The sequence below is a fragment of the Vollenhovia emeryi genome, unplaced genomic scaffold, assembly GCF_000949405.1.
Source record: "Vollenhovia emeryi isolate VEMERY1.0 unplaced genomic scaffold, V.emery_V1.0 DF939242.1, whole genome shotgun sequence".
Taxonomy (NCBI): domain Eukaryota; kingdom Metazoa; phylum Arthropoda; class Insecta; order Hymenoptera; family Formicidae; genus Vollenhovia; species Vollenhovia emeryi.
In genome coordinates this window covers 206,950-229,785 of record NW_011967124.1, presented here as the reverse complement: position 1 = coordinate 229,785, position 22,836 = coordinate 206,950, and the positions used below count along the sequence as shown (strand labels likewise).

At 41.0% G+C, this 22,836-nt stretch overlaps 3 protein-coding genes across 6 annotated transcripts in view; 1 reads left to right on the top strand and 2 right to left on the bottom strand.

Annotated features, from left to right (window-relative positions):
- LOC105560091 overlaps positions 1–3,652 on the top strand; it is a 193,491-nt gene extending 189,839 nt beyond the window's left edge. The window contains exon 16 of one of the 3 annotated variants that reach the window (XM_012008879.1): positions 442–3,652. In XM_012008879.1, the coding sequence (XP_011864269.1) occupies positions 442–734 (293 nt within the window). In that variant the 3' untranslated portion in view covers positions 735–3,652. Of the gene's footprint in view, positions 1–129 lie in introns of all 3 variants that reach the window. The other 2 variants (XM_012008882.1, XM_012008881.1) reach the window with 2 other exon arrangements.
- Positions 3,653–3,980: 328 nt separating this feature from the next.
- On the bottom strand, positions 3,981–5,890 carry LOC105560090 (tetraspanin-1-like). 2 transcript variants are annotated; one of them, XM_012008876.1, is made up of 5 exons: positions 5,695–5,885; positions 5,332–5,553; positions 4,945–5,106; positions 4,533–4,745; positions 3,981–4,188 (listed from the first exon to the last, which is right to left on the bottom strand). In XM_012008876.1, the coding sequence occupies exons 1-5, from the start codon at positions 5,773–5,775 to the stop codon at positions 4,108–4,110; spliced, it is 759 nt and encodes a 252-aa protein (XP_011864266.1). In that variant the 5' UTR covers positions 5,776–5,885; the 3' UTR covers positions 3,981–4,107. The 2 variants fall into 2 exon arrangements, with proteins under 2 accessions (XP_011864266.1, XP_011864267.1); XM_012008877.1 differs by lacking the exon at positions 3,981–4,188 and having other exon boundaries at positions 4,551–4,745; positions 4,970–5,106; positions 5,695–5,890.
- Positions 5,891–6,692: 802 nt separating this feature from the next.
- On the bottom strand, positions 6,693–21,892 carry LOC105560089 (CD63 antigen-like). The gene is made up of 5 exons (XM_012008875.1): positions 21,674–21,892; positions 9,484–9,681; positions 8,679–8,855; positions 8,249–8,452; positions 6,693–7,883 (listed from the first exon to the last, which is right to left on the bottom strand). Exons 1-5 carry the CDS (start codon positions 21,731–21,733, stop codon positions 7,809–7,811), a joined length of 714 nt encoding a protein of 237 aa, XP_011864265.1. The 5' UTR covers positions 21,734–21,892; the 3' UTR covers positions 6,693–7,808.
- Between the last annotated feature and the right edge of the window lie 944 nt (positions 21,893–22,836).

The following is a 22,836-nucleotide window of genomic DNA, read 5'->3' as shown; positions in this document are numbered from 1 at the left end:
TTATTCATAAACCTTATGAAAACGAATGCAATTAACGAAATTGTCGCACGCATCATTTGTTCGACGGTACACCATGCATCATCCACTCGGTCGTGCACCCGCCAAATGCCTAAATTCCACACAAAAAAGAAAACAGAGGTATAACCGGTGCGGTGGAGCGACAGTGGAAGGCGGAGAAACTATACGGACGGATAGAGAAGGCGTGAGAAAAGAGGCGTGAAAAGAGAAAGAAAGAACGAAAGAGGAATAGGGAAAGAGGGTGAGAGAGGGAGACGTGAAAGAGAGTGCTAAGCCGAGCTACTCTGTGTCTGCTAGAGCCGGTATAGAGAGAAGAGAGAGAGAGAGAGAGAGAGAGAGAAAGAGCGCAAAATCGAGTTGATCGAGTGAAGTCTGAGAGCAGCATCTGTTGACCCGCTGCTGTTGTGCCCTTGGTTTCTTCAGCGTCGGCGGCCCAGGCACATCGCGTTCTCCGGCTACCGTCCACCTGGGGCTCGTCCCGGCCGTCGATCATCGGCCGCGGCGATGACTTCTTCGTGCGCTACGGGGACAAGGAGCGCGAGGCGGTGGCCTCGTTTGACTTCCTCGACGAGTTCGTCGCGGCGACAACGACGACGATGGTGGCGGCGACGGTGGGACCCTCCTTGCTCGGCTCGGACAGCAGCCCCCTTGACCTGGACGATGATGCGCCGTCCGCCGATCTCAACAGCGACATCATGAAGCTCTCGCCGCTCTAGGGACAGCGACGGCGGCGGCGGATTGATATTGCGAAACGCGTGGAAATTTTTGTCTGAACGCGAGCTCTTCCCGGCTGATAAAACGTGGAGGTTCTATCGATTTTGTCGGGAAATCTAACTTTGTTTTACTCCCTTTTTAACCAATTGTACTTAATACGTTATATTTTTATTTAATGGAGAGACGGTTTTAAATCGAAATCAAAATGTTGCGAGTTTTGCAATTTGCGCAACGTGCTGGGAAAAGTTCAGTGAACGCGATACCACCGTCAAACATTCTTCCAAATCACGCCACTGATAGCGAATCAAAACCGCGCATCCTATCTAAACGTTCGATTTGATTCATTACGCGGTAAAAGGTAAATAACTATTCGCAACCAAATGTTCTAATGGGTGCGTTCCGTCAAAGATGGATTATTTTCTAATCGTATGAGAAATGTCACATTAGGTCAATGTCACTCGCTATCTCCTTACAATGAACGAAGAGAGAACGATTTGTACATTATCCTACAACGCCCTCGACACTACGGCTCGAGTTTCGAAATCTTACAGTCCTGACGTTTTATCACCAAGTAATTGGGGAAACTCGAGGTGTCGCGCGCGCCGAAGACTATAGATTTATAGTGTGAGACAAGAGCCTCATCTTGTCTCTTTTTCTCTGCGAGCTTCCTCTTACTCGAGATATAAATAACGCACTGTGGTACAGTCGGATGTAAACGAAAAGCATAAGTTGATCGACTAGGGTAAGCTGGCCCGAGCTAGATACAATTCGCATCCAGGTCTGATCCCAGATTGTTCCCAGCTAGAGCCAGCCGGTGTCAAGTTAAATAGAGCAGCGATATCTTTTTCAGCGTAAAGCTACATAAATTTTGAGTTATATTTGCACTATACTTCGATGCAAACTTCCTAAACAAAAAGGATCTACTAATGGGTAATGTGCGGATAAATATTAATCAAAGAATTAGCGATAAGGATATATAAGCCGTAGTCGACCTGTGACACTAAAGTAGCGTGTACGACGAGCACGGATTGCCACGATTGGAAGGCTCTCGTACCGGAATGAACGCACACCGACGACATAGACGTAGATTTAATTCATCCTCATAGTCTTTTTACCAACATTTCGGGTATTGTATACGATTGTTATAAAAAGCAAGATCTCTGATGGCCTAAAAATTAAAAAGCAATGTTCTGTTAACGAATATTAGACTTATCGACATACTTATACGTCCCAGGCAAGTTTTAATTTAATTAAGAAATCGTGTCACGATTACATTTAACTTCTAAAGACGTAATGTAATCCTTAGTTTAGTACTTGGAAAATTGAGAATTGAGAAATTAGCAATTTTATTAAATAATTGACTCTATCGGAGATCTTGCATTTGATTAAGACTAAATATTATTTCCAGGGAGAATGCATTTTAAACAATATAAAGTATCATCGAATCATGACTTCGAAACGTATCACGGCACGATCACCTTCCAAAGTGAGCTTAGAGAGAGGTACTAGACAGGTAGATTAAGAGGTACTCGTCGATTTTCTATGAACCGCTAGATATTTTATACTCTACCCTTTCCTACCCTCCAGTCCCGTCATCAACTAGCGCCAAGAGCCGCGAATATCGTTAACTGACAATTCGGTCCACGCGTGATGAACTATTTTCTTCTGTCCTTAGAAATAAGAACGTAAACGAGCCTGTACATTTCGCTTCCGAACTTTGTAACATAGTAGATTGTGAGCGAGAGAAAGATTTTTGTGCGTAAAAAAAAAGATAACGATTACTTTGTTGCGTGAACGAAAACAGGGAGTCACACCTCGGCGTAATTTGTACGAAATTCGTCCCGGGATGAGCGAATTTCTGAGTAACGTGTTTGATCGGATTATAGGCGTAATATCATTAGCGTACATAAATTTAAGGTAACGAGTCGATATGGATCGAGATATTTTACACGTAGCCGTATACCCGCATGACGAGGTTCAATATTCGAGGTGAAGAGGCTGCACGGATGTTAAAAGTTGTCTCGCATTTGCTTGCGTTGCTGCTGTTCTAGTCAAGCAAGTGAGACCATGATTTTTCTTTTACAATCCAGAGCCTGGTCGCGTTTATCAACCCTGCACTGCATACTCGTTATTCATACAGCAGGCACTGATTAACGTTAGAAAGTAGTAGTCTGAACAATTTGGAAGACATGTTTAAGCTACGAAGAGCTAGATGATCTCATGATTTTTTTAAATAACGTAACGTCACCTTCGCTAGGCCAATGATTCGCAAACATTCGACAAAGCTTTAACAATATTTAATTATGATGTTCGTCATATGTTAATGATATTTTATGTCGTCACGTTCGTATTTAAGGCGACACGGTGAATAAATACGATTAAATGATTAAATTATGTATCTTTTACTGTTATTATTTATTAAACAATAATAAAACTAATAAGTGTGATGTTAAAATATCATTAACGGTTTACGTAAAAAGAAATTTTGCAATTTATATCGGCATGTCGTGCAGGGTTAATTAGTGCTAATTAATGGTGATCTTAAAAGATTATTTCCGTTGTCGCTATATTAATCCCGATCGAGAGGCCGTAATTTATTTGAATATTTATTTTAATTATAATGCAAAACTTGTTGTAGAGGAGTAAAACTCCCTTCTCGAGGAAACAACTTTCGTCCTGCAGCCTGAAAATGATAGACTAACGACATAGCTTTAAGATGTTTGTAAGTTCTATATTGGGGACAGCAATGTGTCTCCACCTTTATTCCCGGTCGCAGTAGCAGCGAAGTCAAACGGTAATCGTGTGAAATGAGACTTGCTGAACGACGATGTACATAGTATGTATCATAGCTCAATGCAAATGTAAGTTATCCTCTCTTGAACTTAATAAATAACGACAATATATGAACGTAAAGGGAAAAGTTGGCTTGTAACCGAGTGTTGTTATTTATATTTGTGCAGAGCTGGAGTTTTATTTCTTATGCAGCAACGGTGGAAAAAGGAGCAATGATAATGGTAATGATAATTGTAAAATACACATTGCATTGAAAATAACAACGATATGAAATAACGAAAGCGATGTAACATTATATCTGTGGATTAATGATCGACGAAAATTGCGATTTTGCATTGGTAATTTTGAAATCATTACGTAAAGATTTTTCTTTTTCTATCTTTTAAAATAGGTGTAAACATACGAGGATAGGATATTGAAATATATCACCGTATATAGAAAAAGAAAGGTAGGAATATAGTTTGAAAAGAATTTTAATAAGATTTATTTTTCTTCCATCAAACTTTCCGCGTTAGACACCTACCTTTCTGAAAATAGCTGTCAAAAGCTGAGTGGAAATATTTTGTAAGTACAATATTATTTCTATGTGCCTGTTGATTTCTTTGTTGCATTTCTTTTCCTTATAGAGTTCGCGAAGTACAGTGCGAAGATCAAGCAGATAAACTGAAAGAAAACGAAATAAAATATATGTACAATTGATTAGAACAATTTACAAATCCGCAGACAAAATCTTGCCAGCTGAAAATTTATGTTTCAGCATAAAAACGTTTCTGCCCTTACAGAAATGTAACAGCTGGGCATGAAAAAAGCACTGAACAATTACTAGAGTTGAGTAATTTAACTATTAGAAATTACTGATGTACAATAATTTTCTGGTAATTATTTCGCTTACATTTCTATAAGGGTGAGATGAGATAAAATCACGATTATTTCATCTCGTGTGTCTTCCTATCATATTCGGTCTATATAATATTTGCAATTTTATGTAATTTCTTGATGCTGTTTACCTCAACTATGGATGCCAACAGAGTGAAGATGCCCATTACATAATTATAATATATCAAAAAAGAAGTCCTTAGATTAAACACGCAACCGAATGAGGATCTCAGACTACTCATACTGCACATTCCATTTTCCCAAAAATCATGGCAGCAACTGGCTGGGATTGGTTGACCAAGATCCCAGTAATCATAGTAGCTACGAATACCACAGCAATGTAACTGCAAAAGATTTTATGTCGTAATATTTTGATCCGATTTGTAAACACTTACATTTATTCAGGCATTTTGCACTCAATTATGATATTCAAGATATAAATGTTTCAGTTTACTACACGCAGCTTTGTTGAAGACTCGAATAACTGTACAATATGCTCTGTACGCTGCGTGCGTGAATTATATTACTGCTTGAAAATCTTACTCCGTGCTGAATAAGATCTACAAACTTGGTGTCCTCCCAACGGAAACCGTAGTTTATGAAGGCGTCTTTGAATTTGGTAACGAAATCTTCCGATATCACCACGAGCATGTGGATGGCAGCAGCTGATTGTACAATCAGGATAATCAAGAATAAAGATGCGAACTGTTCGAAAGCAGTGACATTAATCGCTTCGATCCTTTTCGGTTAAATAAAGAAAACTATGCTATTAAAATTAAACTATCGCCAAAACGATATTACACGCGTCTAGTGGACGCGAATTACAATAGTTTAATAAGGTGTCATCGGTCGCTGATAAGGAATTTCGATGAAACGCGCTCGGTGTCGCGTAAGAAGATAACGCTGAATAATGCGCGGAGAAATTCTCACCATGGCGGTAATGCAGAAACGGTTATAGGTGGGTCGATTTCTGAACGTTGCGTTGCCGAAATACAGTATGCTGTATCCACCAGCGCAAAAGGCGAAAGCAAGAAGGGCACAGCCGGCGCCGATAAGCATCTCCAACGAAACCGCGACCATTTCACGTTCAAAAGTTTTGATCTCGAAAACGTACGCTACCGCAGCCCAAATTGTCGTGCACGCCCCACGTAGCTGTAATCATCGTAAGTATACGTCACCAGAGATACAAATTGCAAATCGTTCAAGGTGAGACATGTATGATGCGGTACCATCGTTGTCGAAAATAACGAACGTCGTGGTATCACGGCGCTATTTCGGTTCGCAAGTACTTACCAGGAGATGAACGTTAAACGTGTAAAAGAAATATTTCTCCAACTCAGGCCTATTGAACGAAAAACTTTTTAACACGCCCATTTTGCTCGTAGATCTCCTCACCGGTCACAGCGTGCGCGAAGAAATTCGATGGACTGATCAGAGCAGATTCAGCAATTTGTAGTACGCGATACTGATTAGTCGCATGGATATGATAACGCTCGAGCGTCGTTGGATGATAGATAAGCACGTTTTTCACACATACTGCTCAGCGTCAAAGAGTACGCGAGTACGAAATTCGAAGGCAAATATTCGAATCCTGCCGTTTTGCTTCCCCGAATTGTTCAGCGAATTCTATATGAATAAGACTCGAATTAATCGCATAAATCGGAATTTAAATGCAACTTAATTTTCAGAAGCATTGGCGATCTAGTCCAGTTTAGAAAACATGTATAAAAAAATATGTTTATAGAGGAAAGTCCCCTATTGTGAAATAGGCTTCTGATGTGAGACAACAGGTTTTTCAACGTCCAAATTCAATCACAAATCTTTTTTCGCGACGATTACACGATTTAACAATGAATTTTCCACTAAAAATTTCACTTCAAGAGCAATAAACCCATGGTGGAACCAATAGATGCTTGTTAATTTAACAGAAACCCTGCTATCTCGTATTAGGAACTTGCCTCATAATAGGGGACTTTCCTCTACTATTTTATTCCCGCATTCGTAACTTGGCAAAGCCATTCTGAGTTCAATCGAATCGCTTAGAACAAAATTTCTAATTATTAATTAACAATATAAATAATTCATCGTTTTAGATCCAATATATTCAACAAAAAGGAATTCAATCAACTCACTTTATGTTTTCTTCCAGGTTTTAAAAATTAGAAAAAGATAAAAAGTAATTTAAGCCGAGATTAAAGTTAATCTGCAGTGGTAGAAACACGAGCATAAGCCGAAGAACAACTCTGCTACAGGTAGTATAAAAGAGAAATAAAGAACTGGCTCGGACAAAGTTCTCGTTTGTCTACATTTATTTTATGAATACAAAAACCTGGACATACATAATTTCATCTCGCAGCAACGGCAGCAGCAGCGACAGCAGCAGCGGCGGTAGCAGCAACGATGGTAATTTCGCGCATTAAACGACAAGTAAAATTGCAACTTTGGATTATTAATCGCATACATATTTTCTCGTGCCGTGCCTTTTGTACGTTTTATCGTGGTCGAGCCTAAGAAGAAATATTGCAAACTAGCATCAACTAGTTTGTCGCCCGTGGGCACGACGACGGGATTTCTTTAAGTATTTTTTATTATAAGACAAAATATATATATGTATATATTTGTAAATCACAATATCTGTACCGTTGTGCTGTACAAACAAAGTGAATTTTTATATAAAGATACATACGAGAATTTCGTGTTTTTAAGCGATGTGATGTCTTCGCAGGTACGATTGTGTAGCTCTTCGTGTGAAAAAATATCTTTGTAACATTAACTTTATAAAATACTATAACTCATCTGTTTTCCCCACGAAGGTACTTGAATTAGTTTCATTTGCAAACTAACGATTGCACGAGGCAATCCTAACATATTATGCATATTAAACAATTATGTCAAAGATTTTTTTATATTTTTGAACTTTTATGTAGAACAGGTATATAAATGTGAGTCAAAGCGGTACCGTATCAAAATATATGTACATGTATAATTGTATAAAAAAGGAGTTATTTCCACAAAGAAAAAAGAAAATGTGGTCCGAGACCCGACAGAAGTTACGGTAATACTCATTGTCAGGTCGATGACGCCGAACTCTTTTCAATTCTCTTAATCAAAGAACAAACATGCGTCATTTTATAGAAAAAAAATATTATGTTTTTACTTTAATTTCGACTGCAAAGAAATTAATGACGCAAAGATACCGGAAAAGAAAACATAAGGAGATACTCTGCTTCATTCCGCTTAGAAAAAAGAAACGAGAAATTTAATTTATTATAATCCCGTTGTAAAGCGCAAGTTTTTTATCACATCTTATAGGCGAAACATGTTGACAGTAGATGAAGGTAAGATTGTTGTTGCGTGTTGAAAGCCTTCCGCGCGCGCGAAGCGGCGTCTTTCGCAATGCTCCACTTTTACACACTGTAACCTCTGCGTTCGGCGTTCTTTATGGAATTCGCTAGGCACAGAGCGAAGATAATGCCAATCAACTGAAAAAAAAGAAAGAAACAAGACACGTATAATTTCCGTAAGATATTCATACACACGAATTGGAAAGCAAAATATATATTGGATATAATGTGTGACTATATATTTGAAAACTTAAATGAACGCTTAAATTTTGGACGGTTTAGTCACATCGGAATTGAGAGTTAAAACTCTATTTTATAAATCGTGCACTTTGACATTTTTTGTATTTCGACGCGCATGAAATTTATAGACAGAATGTTATCAGAAGGTGTAGATTGTCCTTTCCGAGCTGCACAATTATTATTTCATCATGTTTTCCGATTATCGCATAGGTGCGATAATTGCATAGTTTTATTTAACTTTCTAGTTAACTGGCGTTCCTTACCTCCGCAGCAGCAATACCCAGTGCGACACCGCCCAATATCGTAAGAGCTTTCTTAAAGAGATCCTGCAGCGCCGACACGCAACCTGTCTTGTAAGCGTCTACTGTACTGCAGTTATCGGACGCATTTTTACCGCAGCAACTTCCTGGGATAGCCATGCTATTCCGGAGGAAATCGTTGTAGCTGTCAACACCACAGCACTGCAACTGCAAAAGTACATCTCACGTTTGAATACTGATCTGTTTACGAATCTGTAACTGTTACCTCGAAGGTATTCAGGTATATACGGTTCAATGTTATATTCAGTTATTCCGCTCGAGACATGAATAATTCATAATATTCCATTAGAATGGGGCTTATATTCGCATAACAATGCAGTAGTACGTTGTTGCACGTGAAAAGACATATTAAATACATTCTAAAAGGTCTTACTCCATCTTGTATGGTATCCACGAGGTCTCTCTCCTCCTGATGGTCCTTGTACTTGTTGAAGAGGTTGACCACGTACGCGTCCTTAAAACTAATCTCGCCAGAGTTCTTCACTGTGACGAACACGTAGATTGAGACAGCCACTTGTATGATCAGGATCGTCAGCAGCAAACATGCAAACTGCGCGGAAGAAACATATCAATTAACACAATTTTTATTCCTTTTCAGACGGACAAAGCCGTCTGCGCGTCAAATGGCCAAGCTGTTTAATCCGTTCGCTCACAATCGTGAACGGCACGTATATTACAATTGTTTATCATCGATTCAACGAGCTCGCTTCAAGCTTGATGCCGTCAAAAGTTTCTCGCTTGAAAATAATTTAATAACGAATTCTGCAAGGTAATTTCTTTGTAATTTTATAATAACTAGTCACCTGAAATTTGTATATTCTTGAAGCAATAAGCAAATAAACGTGTAAATCACATGTGAGATAAATGTCTATAAATGTAACAAACTTGAATCTTTGCAGTCAATTTAATAAGTGCAATATATTTTAATTAATTGACTTGTTGCTTTTTACACGTTGAGGATTTTAATAAATCATTGACACCAACACCTAGTTTAGACTCTCAATTTGCTGGATGTTTCAATACATTTTAATTTTACGCGTTCCACACACGTGTTTCGAATAGCGTAGTAAATTTCCATTTTCATTTCCAGAATCGAGCGTGACATATTCGATGTACAAGTCAAGACCGAAAGGGTTAAGCGTCCCCTCAAGTTGCACGAAAGGGTGAAATTTGCTTACCGTGACCATCATACAGTGACTCTCGCGAATCGCACCGCAGCATCCTAGGAAAGCGATGACAAAGATGATGCTGCCGATGACGATCAACGTGACCGCCGGGAACGTCAGATTACTAGTGATTTCGTCCAGGTGTTTGGAGTAATGTGATTTTCCTACTTGCACTAAAACGCCGAGAACCAGGATGGCCAGGCCACATAGCTGCAACAATACATTTTATATTTGCACGCATATCATCTTCGCTTCATCGCATGTATTTAATGACGTTCCTTTATTGTTGTACCTAATAATTTTATTTAATTTTTTTCACACAGCTTATTGTGCACGTCTCGCTGCTTTCCTCGCGCTAGAAGGAAAATGTTGCCAAGAACCAAAATATCATCGGAAATCGCAATTGCAACTTTTGTATAACTCGTAACCATTTCTACCAATGCAGATTAACTTTGATTTTCATCTCTTTCTAGTTTCAGGAATTGGAAAAAAATAAAAGCTTTTAGTGAATTCGATTGCTTGCACTAGTGATCATTTTTTGCCTATCCTACTCTTTGAACGTGTATTTAAGACAAAGTTAGATATAAGAATTGGCTATAAACAAGCTTACTCAGTGCGCACTAGTGCGAGCAACCGAATTCGCTATTAGTTAAGCACGGGTTAAAAATGGTAGAAACGGGCATCAGTCCGACTCTGGCGATGTTTATTCGAATGTAGATTACGAGGTGTTGCCGGCAAATGTGCACTCAACAATTATTACCTAATACTCCGCGAGGATAGAAATAGATGAAAGATGTGGTGAACAACCACTGGTGTATATCGAACGGTCCCAGATATCTGGAAATCGTCCTTGAAACATCGTATGTGCGCGCGCGCGCGTTATTTTTACACGTTGCCGCGCACGTGTTATGGTCGATCTTGAGATCGCCGCAGGTGGACTAATGCACTTATACTATGTAAGTAAAACGCAGAACGCGGACAGTCTAAGTGCGTTCCTCCAATCGATTCAACCTTTAATAATTTCCGCCCTAGTTTCAGAGCGGCCAGAACTCTGTCGTAAAATGCACCGTGTATCGAGTAGCGAGGGAAAAGGCAGGAATGCAGCAGGAAAGTCATTCTTCACGGCAATGCCCGTGTTTTAATAACGACGTAAGATCGGCGAGCGATCGATAGTAATTAATTAATGATCGATCGCTAATACTACATACTGCTTGCGCTTTCGATTGGAACTTTCTGCAGAGTTTCGCGTTAGGCGCCTCGTGGATCGTGTGTTTGCTGATTGGGAGACCGTTCTGCCCGCCTAAGTAAGGAAGCCTTAATTCCAGAAATGAAAACTTTTCCGGACATAAAAATTCAATCGACCGCATTAACGTACTTATTTTTTAAGTAATCAATTTAATTAGTAAATTTAATGGTCAACTGAGCGCTAATGTTGATCGTCCTAAACAATTTTCATTTTCATTTCTGTAATTTTCTCTCTCGGGAGGACAGTGTCGCGAGGGCCCGATTTTTATTTCACCCGCGAGGTACATCGAAATTATCTGCGCGAGTGTGGACGACAATGTGTGTGCACGCGTGCACGTGTGTCTGTCGAGATGACATCATCGCATCCATAGCAACGTCCTCGGTGCCGACTTCCTCCTCGAAATTACGAGTGTTTGACGACGGCGTCGCCTTCGTGACTATCGCAGAAGCGACTAGTGCTCCTGCTCGCGTGATTAATAAACGTGATTGTCCAATCACGGAGAGAAACTGGTTTGGCGTCGACGGTGGAATTGGAAAAACTGCCAAACTCTCCTCGTCTCGCACACGCGCGAAATATCGTCGCTTCGAAAGGAGCCTAGATTTTCTTACGGTTACTATACGATGATCGATAAGATAAGTATCGATCGGCCTAGATAACTCTGCCCAAGGTCCAAATGTAATGTTTGCTCGCGTCTAAAGGAAGTCGAAAACGCGCGATTCACTCTGTTGCACGTCGTTACGTGCAGCGTGGGAGAGAATTCATTTATCGCAACGGTGAAAACATTCGGAGATAATAAATGTGGGGAAAGGAGAAGCGACACGCGGAAAGCACATTTTTCCTTCTTTCGATTAATATTAACCCGAGATTCGCGAAACGAAAGATAACGCGTCAGATACATGTTTCTCGTGTCACCGATAAAATTAATATTTATGAGTAATAGTATCAGAAGCGCCGTATCACTCAATTCTCCGCAGCCCGATAACCTCGGATAACGAACGTGAATAACAATTAATCATCTCTGATATCAAATCGGCGAGTAGATTTTCAGGACTGTCGTGTTTCGCGCGGAATCAATTCACGCGTAAATTGTCGCGAGCCCCCTCGAGGTATCTTTTGCAACTTGAAAAACTCTTTGTAAAATTACTTGTGACGCAGCAGAAGAAAGATTACACAAGAAGCTCCTTTGTATTTGCCGATAATTCAAGTTGTTTTTTTTTCCTTTGTGAGATCTGAGAGAATGCACGCTGAAGGAAATGCCGCGCGAATTTAACGCGAGCTTATTGTCGAACATGAAACTAGATGGATCGGAGCAACGTGGAAAATTTGCGCGCCGAAGGACGCAATCGCGAAGATAGTGCATTGCACACGTGACACCCGTAAGGCGTGACGCGATAATTACGGAAAATGAGACACCGGGGAATGCCCGACAGTATTGGCGAACGACGGAGCACGAAAATTGTAGACGCTGCTGAATGTATAATATAATGCAACGAGCGGCGGTTGCGAAATAAACGCGACATACGGGAAACTCTCGTGCAAGGCTGATTGTCTCAAAGTATCGCATAATGCAATTTGGAAACCGAACAACAGGAAGCTCGCAGCCATTGTCGCTTTAATGGCTCGATCATCAACAGAATCATCTCGTTTTAATTACAGCTAATAATGAGTAGTTTTCTGGCCGATGGTCAAAATGAGAATTGCACCGTGAGGGCAAGGATATTTTTCTATGTGTCAAAAGAATAACGTATATAAATTCTGTTGCGAATTAACTGCAAGATAACGTCTGTCGCTTGTTCGCCAAGTCCAGACTTGGTTCATTTTTCTCCTCAAGTACCAGTTCTGATAACAGTTTTAACGTCGATATAAGTCACTCTTTTAAAGCGACAGCTAATGTATGGAAATATCGAATGGAAATTGATGTTCCTTATTTAAAGGAACATTGTATCCTCTAATTACTCGTTTTACCTCTAGAGATATATCGAGTTATATTTAGAATCTAATATTCATAATGGATTAATTTGCGGAAAGTAGTCTCTCAGGAAGAACGAGCTGACATAGCTCGTGAATACGGATCGTAATACTTCAATTTTAAACACTAGCAGATTTAAAGCCTGCGATCTTTTCTTCGAACGCTACAATCGTACGCGATAAAATAACAGTCGGTTAGATAATACTTCAGTGCAATTAAATGTCGTGACAAACATGTTATCAAACTAATTGATAAAATATACCAAGGTCTGTTACTTCTTTGCAAAGTTCTCGTTCATTTTTTCTTTTTTAGACACTGGTCATTACGACAATTGCTCTAACATTAAGGCCCGGTCTACAAAGAATTGTTAGTCGATAGTCAGAAGGTAGAAGAATTATATATCAATCCTTTTTCTTTCTGGGTGAAAGAAAAAGGATACTAAACGAGATATCTGCCCAATTTCTAGATAAGAACTTCCGGGAAAACGAACTGTTTGAAGGGACAGGATCGTCATCTGGTGCATCAGCTCTTCTGGACACACCTAATGTACAGTCACGCTGCACAAAGTTGCGTAAGTAATCAGGAAAATTACGAGATAGTGTTGTTGCGGTTTTTGATAAAGAAAACAAAAAAGCGACGCGATTATCCGCGCGTCAGGAACATAACAAGCGCTCCAACAAACATGTAATGTTGTTGGTTTTTTCCCTTGTAAATGTTATCTCTGTCAAGAACCGATGTTCGTAATCGAGCGTTGTCGTGTTCACGCAAATTTTTATCATTGAAAACGTATATGTATATACGTGAAAACAGAAGTTAGGACAACACTGTTACCGTGAAAGTAATTGATTAGGGGAAACAATTCTACAGTTTATTCCTGAAGTACATAGATCGAACGATGTCTCTTATATATAACTTCAGTGCTTTTAGCGTTTAAAACCCAAGTATTATGATTCGTATTCATGAGTTAAGTCAACTCGTTTTTCTTGAGAGACTACTTTCTGCAAATTAATCCCCTTATGCATATTAGATGCTAAATATAACTTTATTCGAATATGAGCTACTTAAGTAGATGATTAATTATCTATGTAAACAATTTTATTTATTGACGGTTTTTTTATTGGTATTTATTGACGATTCAATGTGATGAATATTTTTGGAATTTATTTGTACGACTGTCTTTGTGTAATTTGAACAATTAATGCTAATATTAGATAAGACATCTAAAGCGTCAAGTGCAAGTATAAAATCGGAAGCCTCTAATCCTGCTAAATAAATTAGGAAGTTAAGACTATTTTAGAGGATCCTAAGAATTCTATTTATAAATTTATAGACTGTACATTTTGATGTATGTATTTTACATATTTCTTACGTATTTACACATTATTGTATTTTATATATTTTATAATATGCTTTGATTCTTCCAATTTTTTTCTATTATACGACACAAAATTATAAATTCTACCGTGAATTTCGGCACGAATTCTGATTCGTATTAAAGTGGACTGTAAGAATACAAGCTAGGTAAAGAAAATTTACGTCCTCGTTATGTGATAAAAACGATCCGAGCGAGAGTCCACCATGCACACGTACGATTCGATAAATATTCATGGAGCGATTCCATAAATGACTATGAATCGGTATTGCTTGATTAATTTACAGGCAGACGTTGAATATTCTAATCATCCTAGTTGTTAATAGGAGATCCAATTAGCACATTATGCACTTTGTGAAGTGTACAATAGTGTCTTTTGACGTTCGTTCCGATAATTGAGCACTTGTCAATTATTATACAATAATTATTAACCGAGACTAGACAAGCCGCGTTGTCGTTTTGCAAAGCAAACAAATCGTACACTCTCGAAAATTAACTCGTAAGAACGATGGCACCGCGCTCGTGTATGAGAGATGAACAGAACCGTTCTCTCAAGGGCGTCCGTAAAAACCGACAACCATCTTTCACTCGCAGCCATGTATAATCTGACCTTTTCTTTCCGTGACGGATTCACCAGCGGGGATACGAGCACCACAAATGAATTTTCTGTTACTGAACTGATCGTAAACTCCTTCGAAAACAAGACGTGGAAAACAAGAGCGCGACCCAGATCTCGGAGGAAATCAGAGGAGCTTCAATCCCTTAAATATCAAACGGAGAGAGAGAGAGAGAGAGAGAGAGAGAGAGAGAGAGAGAGAGAAAGAGAGACGAAGAAAGGAATCGGCGAAATTAAAAGTTCCCGAAAAGACGATTTCGATGTATAATTGAGGTAGTTATTTCGTAAAATCATTTATGTGAGAATTGTTTTAAATTTTTACAGTTTATTCTTTATAATACGTATAAAATAAGACTAATTAAATTAAAATTGACCGTATTGCATCAAGATATATGACTGTAATAATTGAGTGCTGGTTCCTGTCTGAAAGAAACTTTGCAGCATTACTGTCGCGAAACAGCTACTTTAAAAACGTCGCTGCTCGAATTTATAGAATATCGAGCTTGTCTCGATAGAATTGCCACATTAGCTGCGTTCGGCATTACAAATTCGAGGCGTTGGAGTACTGTTCCTCCATTTCTACCTCATTCTTCTCTCTCGCTCACTTGAATGCAACAGAGCACTCCGACGCCTCGGATTTACATGCTGCCGAATGCAGCTTTTGTCGTGTCAATGAGATTTTTTTGTCAATCCATAAATTACCTCTGCAGCGTGTCCCGATTGGTTTTACCCTTCGATTTATGGAAATTTTGTCGCGTATCGTTCTCTTTTGTTTGCAGCGATAAAAGAAATATCTCACGGCAAAGGAAAGACCTCGCTCTTCAGCTCGTCGGCGATGCCGAAGTCTCATTGTACGTTGTACACAGTCGAGCAAGATGATCCGTGACGCGTCTGCTAATTTTAGCCACCTTGTACATAAATATCCGGTTTACTTCTGCCACAAACGATCGCGAGTTTATCGTCGCATGACAGACGCGTAAATAATCCAAACGAGGTGAGATTAAATTACGCAACAAACGTCAGCAAGTGAAACTGTCGACGAGACGTAAACGTGACCTGCCGCAAAAAACTTTCGCTTAATTAGCTGATGCGACAGGTTTTTCTCCGCTGGCAGCGCTGTTTCCTTCGTCACGAGAACTTGCTCGAAACGTAGGATGAATATAATTACATCAATCACGTATGCGAGATGAATTTCGTATTCGCGAATTATACACCGGACGGATTATTCTGCTCGAGTAATTCGTTCGATGAGTCGTCGAAACGAAAAAAAAAAGCTGGCTTTTAAGATAATGTATCTAGTAATGGAATATTTTTCTTCGATATACGCTATTGGTTTTCTGATAAGATTACATTTCCTCTGTCAAGTATGAAAAGGGAGCAGCACGATACCGGGAACGCGGGATTTCACGGTGATGCGTTTCGGTCACTTATAGACGACCTCTTTCGGGACGCACTTTGCCGATGTAGGGAGCCTTTAGCGCTACTCTGGCCATCATGTATCGACTTTCGGACGAGGAGGAACCGTGGAGAGACGCAATAGTCTCTTACGCAACGATCCTTTGTCCCCGCAGGAAGGCGAGTTTTGCGGGCGTTTGGCAAAATTCAATGTGCAACGACGACTACGACTGTATAAAGCTAGCGCCACACTATTCGCGATTCGCAGTTTATCATTCGTAATTTGTTATTTGTCGCTTTGTTTGTGTTAACTTGGGCAACTTTTAACCTTTATCTGTTATTACAGGACTTGTATCATAAGTTTACAATTAGTCAAGTTTCAATATTAGTCAAAAAACGAGGGATAAACTGCTGAGGGCATTGTGGTGTACAGATTTGCGGCATTACTGGGCATTACTAGGCATTAGGCCTTACTGGAGCATTATAAAGATGAAATAAAATTAGGAGGCATTGGTGTACATGATTTTAATCAGCGGTTTACCCCTCGTCAAAAAACCGCTCGGCTAGCGAATCACTGTGAATGGACCAATTTTTCCTCCACACTATTCACGAATATACAAATGGCGTATAGTGTAGCGCTAGCTTAAGGGAGAGCGAAGAGGAGACCTTGGAACACCGCAAGAAACGACCATTGTGACTAGCTACAGTAAGCAAACCGCGAGACCGTAAAGGAAAAGAAGAGGAGGAGGAAGCAGCAACCGCCCGACTGTCGTCGTGACGTCCTCGCAGAAATATATCAGATGAAAATTTCCAACGAGTCACCACGTCGCTGATCAATGGAAGTAAATGCTCGGTGAGAAAAATCCTTTTTCTGGATTGAAGCGTGTCGGAGAAAAGAGGTGCAGCGTAGACGCCGTTTTACACGAGTTTTTCAGTTTCTCTTAAAAAGACGCGCCGATAATTAAATGGAAGATAAGCGCGGGTGATTCACGATTATCGCGTGCCCCTTCTTTCTAAATATACTCCGAGAGATACGCGACCCCTCGTTTACACATAATTATTTTTCGCACTACCTGCTCGGCGAAATTCTACTGCCAGTGGCGTTTATTGAACCGCCTCGATATCGCGGACTTTTACAAGGAGATGAGAGATAACAGGCTGGAACTGTCCTGCGTGCGACGCGATTGAAATTGTCGGAATTCCAATTCTTGGAAAGTTAATGCCACCTCTTTGCTGATTATGTTCCCCTGATGCTTTGCCTGTTTTCGAGATTCTCGATTTTCGTCATTTGAAGTTTGAAATTCTCGAAATTTTAATTGGTGGAAATTTGGAAAAATTCTTGGAATTTTAGAAAGCGCGACCTCTTTGCTGTTTTCTAATGGACATAGAAAATATTTGGACGGGTCCATATATGGACGCGGGAGTTGGCTGATAATCTTGATGCCGGATATTTAGTGTGTATGTCACATCGTGAGGCATTATACGGCGTGAGGTAAGACCATTGCAGTAATTTCTATTTTCCGATATATTAAAGTTATGATTATCTCATGTGTATATATTGTTACGACCGTTTCAAGACACCCGGTATCTTGGCGGACTGCCTGGATACCGTCGCTGATAAACGTGTGGATACTTTTATTAAATAAACTGAATGTATCGATTCCAAGTTTGGCCCTTGTTAACGGCGGACGCGAGTCTGGGCCGCTTCTGTTAAATTGTTAATCGCTTTTCCCTCAAGTAGAAGTGTCCTACTATTATTCTTGCGGGCACCCTCGCAAGTGTTAGCGATTGTGAGAGTGCGAGCGAGTGTCGGGAGTCCCTTGTTGTAAAGGCGTAACAATACGAATGTTTACATAGCAAATTTGGTTATCCGCATTATTCCAAATTAATGCACATTAATTTGGAACGGCTGCTACATAAAAAACAATATATAAGCGACGGCAAAAACATATATTTAACACCATAATGATAAAATAATATTTTGTACTTTTATATAACTCATTTTTGCATTTTTCCCAAGTGAGAAAGCTTTATTCTTTTCACGGCATGAAAATATGTAGATGATATTCCGTATCGAGTGTTGGCCATCTTGGTACCTCATGTCCGTTACAATAGACATTTTATTCTCCCCACCCTTCGTGGACCACCCCTGCGGCACTATTCCTACGTCCATGGGCGTTAAATGCAAACAGGAGAAGGCGCGTGACATATTAAGACGACTCTTGTAATTGTCAGCCTTGGGATTATTCTTTTTTCTTATCACCATGAGTCATTCGCCAGCGATGTGTATTTATATGTATGACAATATATGTACACGTATATGTATGTACGTATGTATGGTCGTGGTCAGAAAGGTTGTCAGACTTTTTACAAGTTTTCGGAATACTCGTTTGTATAATATCATTCCATGGATATTCGTACATATCATTCATTTGCTCTAATAATGCGTCACTGCACATATCCGTGAGCAAACGCTATAATCTCTCGCATAATAGACTGCATTTTCGAAATTTATCTTAAAACGTCAGACAATCTTTCTGACCACGACTGTACGTACTAAAAACCAACCCGGTATATGTCGCTCGCGCGGACGCACACCCCGGTACAATATCGCTCTGTTTATAAAGCGCGTTTCACGTGCTCGAGCATTTGGAATATCGCCAAGTGAAGAGGCAGTTAAAAACGCTGCCATTGTCATTAAACGTTATCGGAAAATTAACTGAACTCTGTCTTAAGGCCCGTGTCCACGTCGATTAATCTTAATCTGCTCTAGCTCACTTTTCATTCTTCTTCCAATTCTTAGGGTCGATTTCGCAAATCACGTTCATGTGATTTTCGCTTAATCCAGCCTTTGTTTCTTTCTGTCTCCTTAGAAAGAGACAAAGACTAAACGGCACACGATACTATTTTTCCTACTGGATTGCTTACGAGAGCCAATTTAAGCCTAGACACAGTAAGAATAGACTGCGTGTTCCCCTACCTCACCCGTGTGAAAACATGTACAAACTTTAGAACGAGATAGCTGGCGTTGAATAGTATAGAGACCATGTAATCAGAGACTGGCCATAAGAGTTGGTCAAATTTCTGCGAGTGAGAGAGATCGCAGAATCGTAGAAAAGTGAGGTGGCCTATGTTTTTCTCTCGCTCGCAGGAATTTGGCAAACTCTTCTGTTACCCCCGCTACGATTCTACGATCGTAGGAGAGTGAGATAGCCTATGTTTCTCTCCCACTCGCAGGAATTTGACCAACTCTTCTGTTGATGCCTCATCTTTGTCTAGTGAAGTAGCGGGGGTAACAGAAGAGAAGGGGAAAGATAAGGGATAAAGGATAAGAGGTACTGTTCAAAGTACGTTGTCTCTTTCTAAAGTTTGTACACTTCTGCAGCCAAAATGCGCAGTCTATATATATTATACGCCTATGGCCTTAAGTCATCCGATCCAAAACTCTGCGTTCTTATTGGCTCCCGCAAGCAATCCAGTAGGAAAAATATCGTGTGCCGTTGGCTCTAATCTGAGGTTAAAATCTAACGACGTTGATGAAACTGGGTTTTATGCGTCGTCTGCAATGCGTGGAGTAAGTCTGGAGTAAGGAGTGGAAGTAAGGAAATAAATCAATTTTACTTGTTACTTCTACTGGAGCTCGCACGCTTACTCTCGGCGAATCAGAGCACCACCGGTCAGTGTGACAGATATTTCAAAAATTATGCTGTGCCTGTATTTTAGCTTCCTTACACCAAAAGCTAAAGGTTACGGTTCTCTGTTACTCCTTACGCCAGGCTTGCCCCATACGCATTGTAGACGACGCGATAGAGCTAGAAACAAGGTAAAATGTACGTTAAACCGAGACTGAAGTTAGTTGACGTTGGTACAAACGGACACCAGTGGCGAGCGTGGAATCGCAGGCTCTCGTGTCTAATCAAACTTTTACACAGTCGATGAGTCGTGATGAAACTAAATTCAGGGAATTAAGAGCTGTTACAGTCGCGCTCACGGGACTCTCGTTCGGCGAAAACCTAAGACATTGTACGCTCCTCGTATACAATTTTATTATAAGCAACCGCGAGAAATGTATACGGCGCTATGAGCTGTCTCCGTAAAACTACGGTATTCGATCTAAAGGCCATTGCGCGTGAAAAACTTGTATTCTTATTACGCTGTGAGAACGCTCGACTGCAACTGGTCGATTTAGCTTTGCGGTTTCAAGAATTACGTCTTATTCTCTCTTCGACACCAGTCTTCTTGAGAAGATGAAAGCTATCGAAATGCCTGTGTTTTGTCACCCTCTTATGCCGAAGCTCTCGCGCAATTGTTGAGACGTCCGCCTAGAGTGAAGGGAGGTCCAGGTTCAAACCCTGGCTGAGGTAATATTTTTCGCAAGAAATTTTCTGTATCATTAAAATTGCCAGATACACGGTCAATAAAAATCGCTGATGTTGTTAATTACTGCTGGCGACTTTTAAGAATATTCTCATTAGTAACAAATATCCCTTCATTTAACTACATGCCGCGGTCAATATTTCGATAAATTACATGTGTTTGATTTAAAAAAAATATATATATATATTTCAAAGGAGAGAATAAGGACTGAAGAACCGTGACAGGATGTTAGATGTCGAAATAATTCTTATTTTAAATTTATTGTGAGAAATATTATTTTCTAGACCCAAAGAGCACATCGTAGATCAGGCTTCAGGCTTCACAAAATTACGACTACAATTTTTTTTTCCGCGCAGCGACCTTAACCGTCCACGAAGGACACGCCGTTATTTGTTTCCATCACGAGCGTGCGATCCTATCCGTTCTAAAGGCGAAGGAGGAAGCGTCCAACGGAAAACAAAAAAACGGAACAAAAATCATCGTGATTCAACGGAGGAGGGAAAATGCGACGGTCACGCACGCGATCGCGGGCAGGACGCAGTCTGCACGTTTCAAGGACGAGATCTCCCGCGCGCGCGTGCTTGCACGAGGTTGAGTAATCGGCCAGCACCGCGCCGGCGAATTCGCGGAACCAAGCCGGCGGACGAATTCCGCGAAGAGCCCGCTATGTATACACCGCGAGCATGGCGTATTTCCGACGCCGTGCTCCGGGCATTTCACGAGGGAGCGGGACGGGAATGATACGGCACGAAGCCCGCGGAGGTGGTGATCGGGAGAGGCGATACGACCGTAAAGATGCTCCTACGGGAGTTTCGGGAGGCGCCCTTTGTGCAGAAAGAAGCGTTTAACGGGGGGGGGGAGGGGGAGGAAAAAAAAGCGGAACGAAAATGAATAGAGACCGAGGGATCGAGCGCGCGACCTCTCCGTTGGCGAGGCGGCGACGAGAGGACGGCGGGTCGAAGGAAAGAGGGACCGGTTTTTCCGAGGACGCCGCGTCCAGGGCGAACACGTCAGCTCGATCGAGCCGAGCGCATGGCGTCGGGCGCGAGGGCACGCTCTCTCGGGGCCCCGCTCACGGCGCGAATAACGGCCGCATTATTTTCAGCTCGCGATAAGAGCGAATACGAGCTCGGCGGCGCGCGGCCCCCGGGCCCCGAGCGTTTTATCGCGATACGAGGACGCCATGGCGAGCGTTATGGCGCCGCGATCGTCTCGGTTACCACTTACCACGAAGATGAAATTAAATATGAAGAGCAGGTACTTGACCACTCCCATTCCGCACCCCATGTTAACGACGGTACTCGACGGCCGCGACGTGAGAGGTAAAAACGCTCGTAGCGTGGACGAGAGGGCGAAGATGCCGGGACGAGAACTCGCGCGCGCGACGCACAACAACGCGATCGGCGACTCCGATTTAAACTGTCCGACTCGCCAACTGAAATTCCATTCAAGCGACGCTCCGCGCGGCGCCAGCCTGACGGAGACCGACGGTGGCGCGCGAGTCCGCCCGAAGTTTCCCGAAGCACGGCGGTGTTCGTGGTAAAGTGACGCGCTTCGGATTGCGCCCAGATATGGAGAAGCCGAGCGCACTTGGGCCAGCAGCGCGTCTCGCTGCGATCGCTGTCGAAGGTGCGCGCTTTATCTCGATGCCCGAGGATAGCTTTGCTCTCGGCTCGGTAAAAACGAGCCCGAATGACGTCCCAGATAGCGCGCGTGTCTAAAAGACATCTTTGAGACGGCATTAAGTCGTCTAAAAGGGCCTGAGCAGAATGGCTGTCCTGTATTCTTAGGTCACAAGACAGTTGTTGTGCGTTACTTTGAAACACTTTGAAAGCTAGTCCACAACGTGTCCTTTGTGTCTAGAAATAGTCTATTTCCTAGCCAATAAATAAGTTTACAAAATTCGGGCAAGTTGATCAATTGTGCATTTGTACAATCGTAAATTGTCGATAAGTTTGTTATAAACGTTTTAATTTGTTTACATAAAAGAGAATGTTTCTAGATGTAGAAAGCACATTGTAGATTAGGCTTAAGACAAAGATATAAAACATTATCTTAAGAATACAAGATAGCAAAGTTGTCTTGAAGATATCTTTATGTCTTTAAGGCCTGGTTGCACCAACGTCCTTTAACCTTGGCTTAACTCACTCTTTGTCTTTGTCTAAGGAAGACGAGAAGTAAATTTAGCTAAAGTTAACCGTGAGATTGGTGCAACCGGGTCTTAGACATGCACCGCTATCTGGAGTGATTAACTTTATGTTTTATCTCGTTCTAGTTTTAACAATTAAGAAATCAACGTAAGGGCGACTTGGACCAAATTTCGATTGATCTGATCGAAGATTACTTGAAGCAAACTTTCTAGCTATGTGACAATAAAGCTAGCTTTTATC

What these genes read in the sequence shown, in the direction of transcription:
- LOC105560090 (XM_012008876.1), bottom strand. Translation starts at nt 5,775, where the DNA reads ATGGGCGTGTTAAAAAGTTTTTCGTTCAATAGGCCTGAGTTGGAGAAA. An exon ending in CGTTTAACGTTCATCTCCTG is followed by an intron (nt 5,554 to 5,694) that starts GTAAGTACTTGC and finishes CGATGATTACAG; the next exon opens with CTACGTGGGGCGTGCACGAC. An exon ending in GTTTCTGCATTACCGCCATG is followed by an intron (nt 5,107 to 5,331) that starts GTGAGAATTTCT and finishes GCTTTCGAACAG; the next exon opens with TTCGCATCTTTATTCTTGAT.
- LOC105560089 (XM_012008875.1), bottom strand. Translation starts at nt 21,733, where the DNA reads ATGGGGTGCGGAATGGGAGTGGTCAAGTACCTGCTCTTCATATTTAAT. An exon ending in TGGATACCATACAAGATGGA is followed by an intron (nt 8,453 to 8,678) that starts GTAAGACCTTTT and finishes GTACTTTTGCAG; the next exon opens with TTGCAGTGCTGTGGTGTTGA. An exon ending in TGGGTATTGCTGCTGCGGAG is followed by an intron (nt 7,884 to 8,248) that starts GTAAGGAACGCC and finishes CTTTTTTTTCAG; the next exon opens with TTGATTGGCATTATCTTCGC.